The 13120-nt window shown below is 36.7% G+C and overlaps 1 protein-coding gene across 4 annotated transcripts in view; it reads right to left on the bottom strand.

Annotated features, from left to right (window-relative positions):
* axo (axotactin) overlaps positions 1 to 13120 on the bottom strand; it is a 608064-nt gene that overhangs the window by 87833 nt on the left and 507111 nt on the right. For all 4 annotated transcript variants that reach the window (XR_010858480.2, XM_067135240.2, XM_067135242.2 and 1 more), the window contains exons 23-25: positions 12941 to 13087; positions 8288 to 8438; positions 639 to 807 (exon numbers count right to left, since the gene is read on the bottom strand). Coding sequence is in view for 3 of the 4 variants with exons in the window: in XM_067135240.2 (XP_066991341.1) it covers positions 639 to 807; positions 8288 to 8438; positions 12941 to 13087 (467 nt within the window). In the remaining variant the exon portion in view is untranslated. The remainder of the gene's footprint in view (positions 1 to 638; positions 808 to 8287; positions 8439 to 12940; positions 13088 to 13120) is intronic.

Genomic DNA, 13120 nt, shown 5'->3' with positions numbered 1-13120 from the left:
CAGTCATGGAGAATAAAAGTTATGAGAAGCTGAATGGTGTATAGTAACTCTGCATATGTAATTGATGAAAAAATAAGGATTCATAACAAAGATGTTAATGTAATAGGGTACTGGTACCAGTTTAATAAACAAATGCTGAAATATATTTAAATAAAATATGACTTGGATTAACATTTTGTTAATAGGTAAAATGGATAAACATTTTCTGAGTAAAGTCAAAGGCTTGGAAATAAAAGTCAGCCATTTGAAAATAATGCAGTTCAAATGAAGAATTTGATGAAATTTAATATTTTAAATCATTTTTATATTTTTTTAAATGTAAAATAATGCATATTGATATTTTTGAGAAAGAAATTCTAAAATGTGGGGAGCTATTCACAAAACAGAACCCAGTATCTTTTCATTAATACACATGACATGAGAAAATATATGTACTTCAAATTTAAAAAAAATCAATTGGCAGGGAAACTACCACCTGGGCAACAGCCTAAATGCAGATCAGTAATGATTGATTGATTGATTGACTGATTGATTGATTGATTGATTGATTGATTGATTGATTGATTGATTGATTGATTGATTGATTGATTGATTGATTGATTGATTGATTGATTAAATATATGAAACATCCAACTTACTAACAGTACAGCAGTGTCATCAGATCTGTTATAATAGACTGAATGTCTTGCACCATTGAAGAAGTTGCGGTTTGGCACAGTGGCTCTATATGTTGTACCATTACGATCTTCTTCAAATATCAGTTCCTTCCCTCCATTTGCCAAGGCTATGAGGAGGTAATAATTTATCCTGAAACCAATGACAAATAACAATATAACTATCAAATGTTTTGTAAAATTTCTTCTCTTTGGTGAGGTCTCAAATGATTTCAGTCTTTGTAGCACACTTGTCTACTACATAATCAAATTGCTGATATAATTTTATAGGTTTAATTTTATTAATTAAAGTATCACCATCCTTGTCTTCAAAAATGTAATTCAAAACATCTACCTACCCGTGTGTACCCCATAGTCCTGTTTTCTGATGTGGTGTTGGGGATGAGATGAGATGAAATTATACGACATGTTTTACAACCAGATGCCTTTCCTGATGCCAACCTCAATTGAGAAGGTAATAAATATCAAATGAATGATGGTGAATGAAATTGGGTAAGGAGGCAGAAGGAATCAGCTGTGGCCTACAAATAGGAACTGTCTAGCATTTGAAGTGAAAATGGGAAACCACAGAAAACCATTCTCAGGACAGCTGATGGTAGCGTTTGAACCCACTCGTCTCCCAAATGCAGAACTAGGATCCATAGCTGCAGTGCATTAACACATGTGGCCACTTCTCTCAGTGTAATTCAAAACATCAATAAAAATTAATCAAGGAAAGAAGAATTAACAAATTTTCTCAAAATCAACTTTCAACCTATTAGGTCGTGTTACGTACATTTAGTACGTGTTGAAGAGATGTTAAGTACAGAACAAAAATGGCCAACCAGACACCAGTGGGATCCGCACCCACAACCTCCCGACTTTGCGTCGGTTGCTCTACCAATTGAGCTATGGTGGCCTAGGTCATCTTTGTTCTGTTGGAAAGGATCTAAGCTACAGGTCTGGCACTACTGCCATCACACTGTAGAGTGCGTTTAAGTCACCCGTTGAGGGCCAAGTCAATGAATATTGAATTTTCACGACCACATTGTAATCAAAACCGTCTTTCAACCTATTAGGTCATGTTATGTTCATTTAGTACATATTGAACAGGTGTTTAGTACAGAACAAAAATGGCCAACCGGACACCAGTGGGATCCGAACCCACAACCTCCCGATTTTGTGTTGGTTGCTCTACCAATTGAGCTATGGTGGCTTGGGTCATCTTTGTTCTGTTGGAAAGGATCTAAGCTACAGGTTTGGCACTACTGCCATCACACTGTAGAGTGCCTTTAAGTCGCCCATTGAGCGCCAAGTCAATGAATATTGAACTTTCACGACCGCATTGTAATCGAAATCAACTTTCAAGCTATTAGGTCGTGTTACGTAATTTTAGTATGTGTTGAAGAGGTGTTAGGTACAGAACAAAAATGGCCAACCGGACACCAGTGGGATCCAAATCCAAAACGTCCTGATTTTGCATTGAGCTATGGTGGCCTAGGTCATCTTTGTTTTGTTGGAAAGGATCTACGCAAAAACGGGAGGTTGTGGGTTTGGATCCCACTGGTGTCCGGTTGGCCATTTTTGTTCTGTACTTAACACCTCTTCAACATGTACTAAATGTATGTAACATGACCTAAAAGGTTGAAAGTTGATTTTGATTACAATGCGGTCGTGAAAGTTCAATATTCATTGACTTGGCAATCAACGGGTGACTTAAATGCACTCTACAGTGTGATGGCAGTAGTGCCAGACCTGTAGCTTAGATCCTCTCCAACAGAACAAAGATGACCTAGGCCACCATAGCTCAATTGGTAGAGCAACCAACGCAAAATCGGGAGGTTGTGAGTTTGGATCCAACTGGTGTCCGGTTGGCCATTTTTGTTCTGTACTTAACACCTCTTCAACACATACTAAATGTACGTAACATGACCTAATAGGTTGAAAGTTGATTTCGATTACAATGCGATCGTGAAAGTTCAATATTCATCAACAAATTTTCTATCTTAAACTGATTGGTTTTACTGATAGTAAAACATTTTTGGAGCAACTAAACTCATTAGAAACTTATAATGGAGTCAAAAGTTAACAGATCATCAAACTACCTTGATCTTATAGTTACGAGAACTGAGAACAATCTCACATTTGAAATCTTTAGGAAGCCAACTTAAACAATAAATGTTATTAAGTACAATTCTCTTCATCCAGGGGCTCAAAAAAAGAAAAAAATGTTAGTATTTTCAGTCTGATTTATACAGCTTTCAATATCCCTCTTTCCCTCTATCCAATCTTCTTCTTCTTCCTTTCCTGTTTCTAGTCTTCTGGGTCAGGTTGTGAATCAAGCACCTCCACAGTTTTCTTTTTCTCCACCACTCACTTCCTTCTTCATATTTTTCTGCTACTTTTACGCTTCTCTTCTCTATACTTTCCTTCACTGTATCCATCCACCTCTTTCTGGGCCTAACAGAGCGAGTTGGCCATGCGGTTAGGGGTGTGCAGCTATGAGTTTGCATTCGGGAGATAGTGGGTTCGAATCGCACTGTCGGCAGCCCTGAAGATGGTTTTCCGTGGTTTCCCTATCCAGGAAAATGCTGGACCTTAATTAAGGCCATGGTCACTTCCTTCCCACTCCTGCGACATAAAAGAAATTTAAAAAAAGAACTCTCTGGGCTTTCGCTGTTGTCTTCCTCCTATTATTTTCTTCATAAATACTCGCTAATCCTTCTTGAATACTGGGATTATCAGACCCTTCCTCCAATCTTCTGGTACTTTTTTTTCCTTCCATATAACTCGAAATAATCTATATATTCAGTGTAACCCTACCGGTCTTGCTGCCTTTATCATCTTTGTAGCTACCTCATCCATACATGATGATTTCCCACTTATAATCTTCTTTATAACTCCTTCTATTTCCAACACTGTTATATCTTCATTTTAGTTTTCATGCACCATTTCTTCTTCATGTTCCTCCTCTCAGTGTACCACAGCAGCTGGTCTGGGATGCATTGATAAAAAAGAAAGTAGCCAGAACAGAAGTACAAATGATCAAAGCATGTATGAAAAATGTGTAAATAGTGTAAAGACTAAGATAGAATGGGAAGCAAAGAAACAAAGGCCTTTGCAGAGAAGATAGTAAAAGGGAAATAACATGAAATGGAAGAACAAGAACAAGTTACTGTACGGAATCGAGAGATAGAGAAATATGGAATTAAAATAAGTGTGGCGAAGAGTAAGATAGTAGTGATGACAAGAGGTAATAGAGAACGAAAGGGAATATTGAAGTAAATGGAAGACATTAGAAGTTGTGAAAAGCTTCAAATATTTGGGGAGTATATTTGCAGAAGATGGGAAAATAAATGAAGAAATTGAAAAGAGAATCCTACAAGCTTCTTAGTCGAAGTCCTGTTTCTAATTTGAACCAGTTTATTTGTCCTATCTTAGTCTTTACACTATTTACACATTTTTCATACATGCTTTGATCATTTGTACTTCTGTTCTGGCTACTTTCTTTTTTATCAATGCATCCCAGACCAGCTGCTGTGGTACACTGTCATATGCCTTCTCAATATCGATCAATGTCATCACTCAATCCTTCCTGAACTCTCATCTTTTCTCCATCATGTTCCTTAATGAAAAAAATTAGATTAAAAGTTGATGTATCTCTTCTAAATTCATATTGTTCTCCCTCCATTTCCTTTTCTACTTTAATATTCCCTTTCCTTCTTTATTACCTCTCATCATCATTACTGTCTTACTCTTCTCCACACTTATTTTAATTCCATATTCCTCTAATATCCTCTCAAAAATCTTTGCTACATGTGAAATGAGGGTGATTCCCCTGTATTTGCTTCATTATTTATTATCATCCTTCTTGAATACTGGGATTATCAGACCCTTCCTCCAATCTTCTGGTACTTTTTTTTCCTTCCATATAACTCGAAATAATCTATATATTCAGTGTAACCCTACCGGTCTTGCTGCCTTTATCATCTTTGTAGCTACCTCATCCATACATGATGATTTCCCACTTATAATCTTCTTTATAACTCCTTCTATTTCCAACACTGTTATATCTTCATTTTAGTTTTCATGCACCATTTCTTCTTCATGTTCCTCCTCTCAGTTCTTCGGATTTGATATTAAGTAATTTAGCAAAATACTCCTCCCATCGCTGGAGAATATCCTCCCTCTGTCAAAATTTGTCCTTATCTGTCCTTACAAACTTCGTATTTTCCCTGCTGTTTACTTTGCTTTTAACCAATCTATGCAATACTTTCTTACTTCCTTTAACATCCTTTCACAAGGTTTCTGTGAACTTTTCCCAGCACTATGAACTTTTCCCAGCACTTCTGTTTCTCTTCCTGTACAATCTTCTGACATGCATTCTTTGCTTCATGATACTTATGCCTACTCTCCATATTTCTGCCTCCTATCCAGCTACTCCATTTCTTTTTTTTTTTTTTCCTCCACCAGGGTGTCTCCTTTAACTTGGCACATTCCTCTACAACATTGCCAACCTCCCCTTTAGGAAATTGTTTTTTTTAGTTCTTCTTGGAACTTCTCTTGTGCTCCCTTTTCCTTTGATTTCCAAACCTTTATTTTTCTTTCTCTTGTCTCTTTTAATTCCACTATTTTAGCAAGTCTTACTACAATTTCATGGTCTCCTTCAAAAATCTTCTCTTGGCATAGCTGTCACATCTTCCAATTATCTGCATTTCTCTCTACTCGTATCAGTTACAATCAAATCAATCATTGTTTTTGTTCTCATTTGTCCCCATCCATATCTAGTTATTTTTTGGCTGTTCTTCTTCCTTAACCATGTATTGCCTACTATTAATCCATTCATCTCACAAAAATCTAGTAGTAACTCTCCTTCTGCATTTTTTTATTTCTGTAACTGAATGTTTCTTCTTTTCCTTGCCTGTCTGTTCCTATGTGGACATTCATGTCTCCCATTATCACCATTTCTTTATCTTCAGTGTACCTCTCCAGTTCCTCCAAGAACTCGTCTAGACTCTCTTCAATGTTACCTGTCTGAGGTCTGTCTTGCACTCTACTCTCCAAGCCAAGTCTGATTTTCATGATTCTGTAATTTACCCAGTAGACCTCTATGAACTGTACCAGGTCTTTCCTCACAATAAAACCTACTCCATTATTGCAGTTTGCACCTCCAGCCCAAAACAACTGAAACCCCTTCTCTTCTGTCCCTTTCCTTTCCACTTGGTTTCTTGCAATCCCAAGAATGCAGTGTCCTCCTTTTCCATGCATTCTATTAGTTCTTTTGTCTTGCCATTAAGAGTTAAGGCATTTATGATTGCAATCTTTGTTGCTGGTTGCCCACTTTTCACAGTTTTCTCCCAGGACGAGAACACCAGGAACTGTGCATCGCTTTTGGGAAATGCCCTAATGTTTCCGAGGCCTAAATTCATTTCAATCATTTTATAGGCTGTTACTATGTTGGGCTTTCTACACCCAAAGGCATTTTATACCTACTACTAGGATTCTTTCAGGCTGCCCCTAACATGGTGAAATTGCTGCCGCCCTTAACATGGAGTGAAGACGTGACTTTTGTGGTATTACCTCCACCAAGGGACTATCAGCACTCCTAAAGAGCCTCATCTGTCCAAAGCTACTAGCCTCTTTAAATTGTACTCATATTTATCCCCAAGTCCAGGGCTGCCTCTTCTGCCATTTCCACCGTACCAAAGTCCACCAAACATTAATATAGGAATTAGATGTTTTTGAAGACTTTTGCCTGGAGTGTAGCATTGCATGGAACTGAAACATGGACAATAACTAGTTCAAAAAGAAAGAGAAGTTTTTGAAATGTGGTGTTACAGAATAATGCTGAAGGTGAGATAGATAGATAGATAGAATCATGAATGAAGAATTTGGCTAATTTTGACCAGTAGAAGTTAGAGAATGATAGGACAAATCTTGAGACACCGAGGACTTGTTCAGCTGGTTTTTGAGGAAAGTGTAGGCAGTCAGAATGGTATGGGTAGACCAACGTATGAATATGACAAGCAGGTTAGAACAGATATAGGGTGAAGTAGTTAAGTAGAAATGAAAAGGTTTCTACAGGATAGGGTAGCATGGAGAGCTGTATCACACCAATTTATGGACTGATGACCCAAACAACAACAGTGAACCTTATAGTGGCAATTTATTAATTATGCTTGATATTTATATCCATTAATTATTTTTGGAGAAACTCTTTCCATGCTTCAAAATTATGATCGACAAATTCCACAGCCTCACAGTTACTGAATTTTGAACTGAGCATTCTTTAAGTTCAGTGTAATTTCTTACTTATGATTTGTAAGCTTGAGTTATACATTTTAATTTAAGAAGGTATTAAAATGAGATCTCATTCAAGATTAAATAATTTTGATGAAATTTTAGAAGGAATTGTGATTGTTTTTGTTTAAGAAAGTTTCTGTACCGAGTGAGAATGAAATGTGGTATTTCTTCTACCCAAAGGCTTACTATTCACATACTTGCATTAAGGTAACAAAATAGTCATTTAAAAAGGAACCTAAGATTTGATTTGTTAAATTATGTAAATCATTTATCCTTTTTTTTCTTTTCTCTAATTAAATTTTTGTCAAGTTACAGTGGATTTCATTTATGTAGTTTGAGAAAGGTGTTTCTCTAGTTGGTAGCATATACGTTTATCATGTTGTACTCCCCTCTTCTTCATCATAGGAATGGGTTTTCTTCCAGTTTCATTTTATCAGGAGCTAATGTGGAAAGGAAGTACTTCACAGGTAAGTGTTACGATTTCATATTAAAGTGTTGTGTTGTGGCATCATTATTGCCCAGCAAGGCTTATATGTTGCCATTAATGCATGCCATTCTTAGAATAAATTATGTCGGAAGAATTCTGAAATATGAGCACTACCAGGAGACTGTGATGTCGGGACATATTCGACACACCGAGCAAGTCGACTCTGTGTTCGGGCCACATAACTATCAGCTTACATATGGAATATACTGGGTTTGAATCCCACTGTTGGCAGACCTAAAGATGGCTTTCTACGGTTTCCAATTTTCACACCAGGCAAATGCTGGGGCTGTACCTTAATTAAAGCCATGGTATTTTCCTTCCCAGTCCTAGTCTTTTCCTATTCCATTCTTGCCATAAGACTTTTCTGTGTTTTGTGACATAAACAAATAGTAACATATCCGATATACAAGTGCAAAGGCTTAATAACTAATTTGAATGAATTTCTATTAAATCTCTGAACAAGTTCGATCACTTGGCTTCAAGAAAACTATGGTGTCGCTTCAACAGACTGAGAACTGGGCATGGACGCTGCAATTTCTTACGCCATAAGTGGGGTTGGATGGATTCTCCTATGTGTGAATGCAGTGAAGAGGAGCAGACCGTGGACCATGTCATCCTGCGCTGCCCTCTTCATGCCTACTCCGGAAGCCCCAGCGACCTGTTTCATCTTTCAGAAAGTGCTGTAGAGTGGCTGAAATACTTGGACCTAGACTTATAAATTTGTAGTTATAATCACCATACGATTACATAAATAAATCTTAGCTACGTGACAATGGTAATGAGTCTCAGTTCAATTTAGTAGTCACTTTCAAAGTAAGAAAAAGTAAACATAAGATAGGCTTACTCAGTTGAAGTCTGCAATAACAAGAGCAATGTTCTTTTGTCTGCCTCATCATTACTGGAGAATGCTAGCTGAACTTTTACTCGTGTGACAGGTCCTTCAGGATTGTATTTTCTTTGAATCATCGATTCACCTCCAAATTCAGCACCTTTTTCTAGAAAAAAGGAAAAAGAACATACAAGAATATCATGTAGCAGTTACTTGTTATTGAAAAGATCGCATTCCACAAGTACAAGTTTGTTTCATAGCAATTTACATACTGTTTGAATAAGAAAAATTATTATTATTTATATTGTTTTACTAAACCAACAAGAAATAAACTTTTGATGCTAGAGATATGTACAGAAAATGATTAATGAATATACAAAGCAAAGCAAAGCAAAGTCACCTCCGTACAGGCCACGGAGGCCCTTGGAGGAGTGGAAGGTAAAGGCTTCCACCATTGTTAACCTCGGCGCGTGCTGGGGTAGAGTGGTTAGCTCTACGCCTGGCTGCCTTTGACCCCAGGAATTAACCTGGTACGCATTTTTGGTGTAGGCTGAGTGAACCTCAGGGCCATATGCATCTCTGGAAGTGGAAATCTCATTTCTTAAATTTTACGACTTCCTGACAGAGATTCGAACCCACGTCCTTCTGGGTGAACCGAGCTTGCCTTTACCATCTCGGCCAGGCAGCCCCTTTAAGGAATATACAGGGTCATCAGAGTAAACCAAAATCTTACAGATAATACAGCTAATTAATCCTGCATATGTAGGATAATTTGCAATAATATCATTCAATAGCAAGCCACCGAACAATGGCATTGATTGCGTAGACATCAATTCTTTATGGTCTGATACTGTTAGCAAAACGTAGGAAAACACACTTTTTTTTGGGAATACTGATAGAATTATGAAGGAACTGCATATAAACTTTTTTAGAGTAAATAGAAATTTAAGTACACTCGCTGACTCCATTATTTAATAGGACTAACCATTTAGGCAAGGTATTCACTTTAGGGTCCCAAGTGTACCTTTTCCAATGACTTGTTTCACACTTCATTTCCCTGCATGGCCCCCTTAAGATACAGTGTGATAGTAAGTAGCCAATATGTTAACCAAAGCTTCCATCTATATGCTTGCCAAATTTAAGCATGGTCCATCAAGTATTTTTTATGTGAAAGAAACCAAGACAAAGAAACCGAGGGTAAAGCATATGCCAAAACACAGAAAAACATTTTTCTTGAAAACTATTAGAGATACAAAGAAAATTTATACAATTTTTTTTTCTTTTTCTGGGAAATCAAATTTCAAGTATACTTGGTGCACTCCATTGTTCAAAAGGACTAACCATATGGACAGCATATTCAGTATTAAGTGTCGCAGTCATAGTTTTCCTCTGGCTTGCTTCGCATTTCCTTTCACTACATGGCCCATGTAAAGGGTAGCATGATAGTAACTTATATGTCATCCAAAGGTACCAGCTATAAGCTTGCCAAATTTGAGTTCCTTACCAAGTAGTTTTTATGTGGGAAGAACACAGACAGGCAAGCATTCAAACATTCATATTTATTATTAATGGCAATTTTTTTCTTGTCACAGTTCTTATGGGAATCCTTTGATATTCCTGGATGATACTTAGCCCATATTCACTGGAATGACATTATCTTTCAAGAAATTTCAAAATCGGCCCAATAGTTTCAGAGATTACCTATTAGCTGCTACTTCTGTATCAGTTTCCATAAGAATATATTGCATTTGAAATTTGAAATTTTCCCTTATATAGTCAGGTTTTCTGGATTTTGCTTACATTAGTACATTGTTTGGCACTATGGCTAAATGGTTTTCATGCTGGTCTATGGTCGGAGGGCTCCTGGGTTTGATTCCTGGTTGGTCCAAGCAATTTAATTTTCATTGGTTAATTTCTCTGCCTTAGAGGCTGGGTGTTTGTGCTGTCTTCAGCATTTGAATTCATCTTACGAAGGGCTCCATCCTCACAGACGCCTAGGTTCCAAGGGAATCAACTTGAAAGACCTGCACCAGACCTCTCCAGAGGCCACACACCATTATTATTAGTACACTACATATTAGATGTTCAGGAGTTTAGACTCGATTATTCTTTTCTGAGATCATTTTAATTTTATTTCAGATTATCATGCATCATGATATAGTTATTTTGAAATTCTTTAATTCCATAGCCTAGAGTACAAGACATTATTAAGTTATTGTTGCTGTTGTTTGAGTCATCAGTCCATAGACTTGTTTGATGCAGCTCTGCATGTCATCCTATCCTGTGCTAACCTTGTCATTTCTACGTAACTGCTGCATCCTGCATCTGCTCTAATCTGCTTGTTGTATTCATACCTTGGTCTACCTCCTACCATTCTTACCGCTTACACTTCCCTCAAAAACCAACTGAACAAGTCCTGGGTGTCTTAAGATGTGTCCTATCATTCTCTCTCTTCTTCTGGTCATGTTTAGCCAAATCGATCTCCTCTCACCAATTTGATTCAGTATCTCTTCATTCATGATTTGATCTATCCATCTCACCTTCAACAGTCTTCTGTAATGCCACATTTCAAAAGCTTCTATCTTTCCGAACTAGTTATTGTCCACGTTTCACTTCCAGACTAACGTCTTCAAAAACATCTTTCTAATTCCTATATCAATGTTCAAAGTGAGCAAATTTCTTTTCTTAAGAAAGGCCTTCTTTGCTTGTGCTAGTCTGCATTTTATATCCTCCTTACTTCTGCCATCGTTAGTTATTTTACTACCCAAGTAACAATATTCATCAACTTCCTTTAAGACTTCATTTCCTAATCTATGTCCTGCATCACCTGACTTTGTTTGACTGCACTCCATACTTTTGTTTTGGACTTATTTTCATCTTGTATTATCTGTGCACTATTTAGCAATAGATTTACACCCCAGTGCTGAATCGGTCGACCTCGGCAATCTTCGAGATTCGTACTGGCAACCTTTGGAACACAAACTATGAATCGCTTATGCATCGCTGTGCGACATCTGGCATACACTTTACATACTAGTACTGTTGTTATTTACACAGCAAAGCCAAACTATAGAATTCACTCTAGGAATAAGATTTGCATCGAGAAATGTTATATAATGTTATATAATGTGTGTGTGACACAGTTGTTGCCTTAAGATAACAAAGGTTTAGAAAATTCATATCGATCGATCATATTATCGATTCAATTCAGATTTCATTTCCATTTAGTTGGCAGTACTAACGGAACCGGGAGAGCTCCCTCCTTTCTCCTCAAACCCGTACACAAATCTATCACTAAAAAGTGCGCAGATAATACTTCTTTCCCAAGACTCTGTCCATACCATTGAGCAATTTCTCCAGATCTTATGTAGTCTCAGATAAAATAACAATATCATCAGCAAATCTCAGAGTTTTGATTTCCTCTCCTTGGATTGTGATTCCCTTCCCAAATTCTCCTTTGATTTCCTTTACTGCCTGTTCTATATAAACATTGAAAAAGAGGGGGAACAAACTGCAACTGTGCCTCACTCCTTTCTAGATTGCTGAGGGTACAAATCAGGAGATTAGCTTCCAATAAATCTTCAGTACTTTGAACAGAACTGAGGTTAAAATGTTCAACAATCCCAGGATTCAAACCCAAATCTCCTGATTTCTAGCCACTCATACTGTTCACTACTCCTTGGTAGAGAACATCAGAGAATATCACACTGCCCTTCAAAGCAGCAAGTTCTGTGACAGTCATTGTTGCAAACTGTAGATAAACTGTATCAAACTCCTGTGAAGTGCATTTTGTCACTGCCCATTGTCACAGAGATCAATGTTATATAAGCCTTACAGCATTAAATATATCAAACTGTAATAATAATGTTTGGAATATCTTCTTGTAAATGAAGTGAGTGAACAATTTTGCTAACTTAGACGTTCATTCATAAGCTGCAAATTAATGTGCATTATTAGATTCTGTCTAGAAATTGTAGCATAGGCTGAAAGGTAGTTCATAACTGAAGAACACAACTCTCTTTCTTTAAAGACATATTTGTTGTCACAACAAACAATAACTTTACAATGGAAAAGTTTTTATTATGTCCTCCTGTTCAATGTATGTATCCATCTTTTGATGGAGTGATTTTTAATCAAACATGTTTCAGCTCATTTTGAGCCATCAAGTGAAAAATATTAAAAGCTACATGAATTGATGTTGAAAGAATGTTATTCAAACCAATTAATGTAGCTTTTAATTTTTTTCACTGAAGATGGCTCAATATGAGTTAAACATGTTTGATTAAAAATCACTACCGTACATCAAAAGATGGACACATGTATTGAACAGGAGGGCATAATAAGAACTTTTCAATTGTAAAGTGAAAACTGTCAATACAGAGTGATACTAGTATCTTGTAATTAACAATGAGTAAAATTCAGATTGTAAAACATTATTTATGAGACAATATGTATAATAACTCATGCTTTCTGACAATAAAAGAATCATTCTGGTTCAAACTTTCAGCTTAAATTAATGCAAGTAATCTTTAAGTAAATGAATTGAAAAACATCAGGACTATGAAGATTTTTCCACTGTGGCAATTATATGCTCTAACATATAAATATTTGATGACTGGATATGCAAGTGTGTTTTTAAATGGTAAGAGAAATAGAAGAGGTACTTACCTTCACTACAAAATTCTCCATAGTAGGATGTATGTTCACAGTTGCAAGTACTTTCACCTTTCCCAAAGTCTTCAATACAGATTCCTTGGTTCTTACAAGGTTCTGTGTCACATTTCATCTTGCATCCTTCCCTTATACCTGTCTCATCTAAAAGTAATAAACATTAATATTAGAAATGTA

This window comes from Anabrus simplex, chromosome 1 (genome assembly GCF_040414725.1).
Source record: "Anabrus simplex isolate iqAnaSimp1 chromosome 1, ASM4041472v1, whole genome shotgun sequence".
NCBI classification, from domain to species: Eukaryota; Metazoa; Arthropoda; class Insecta; order Orthoptera; family Tettigoniidae; genus Anabrus; species Anabrus simplex.
Note: the sequence above shows the minus strand (reverse complement) of the source record. Positions and strands in the feature narration are given on the sequence as shown.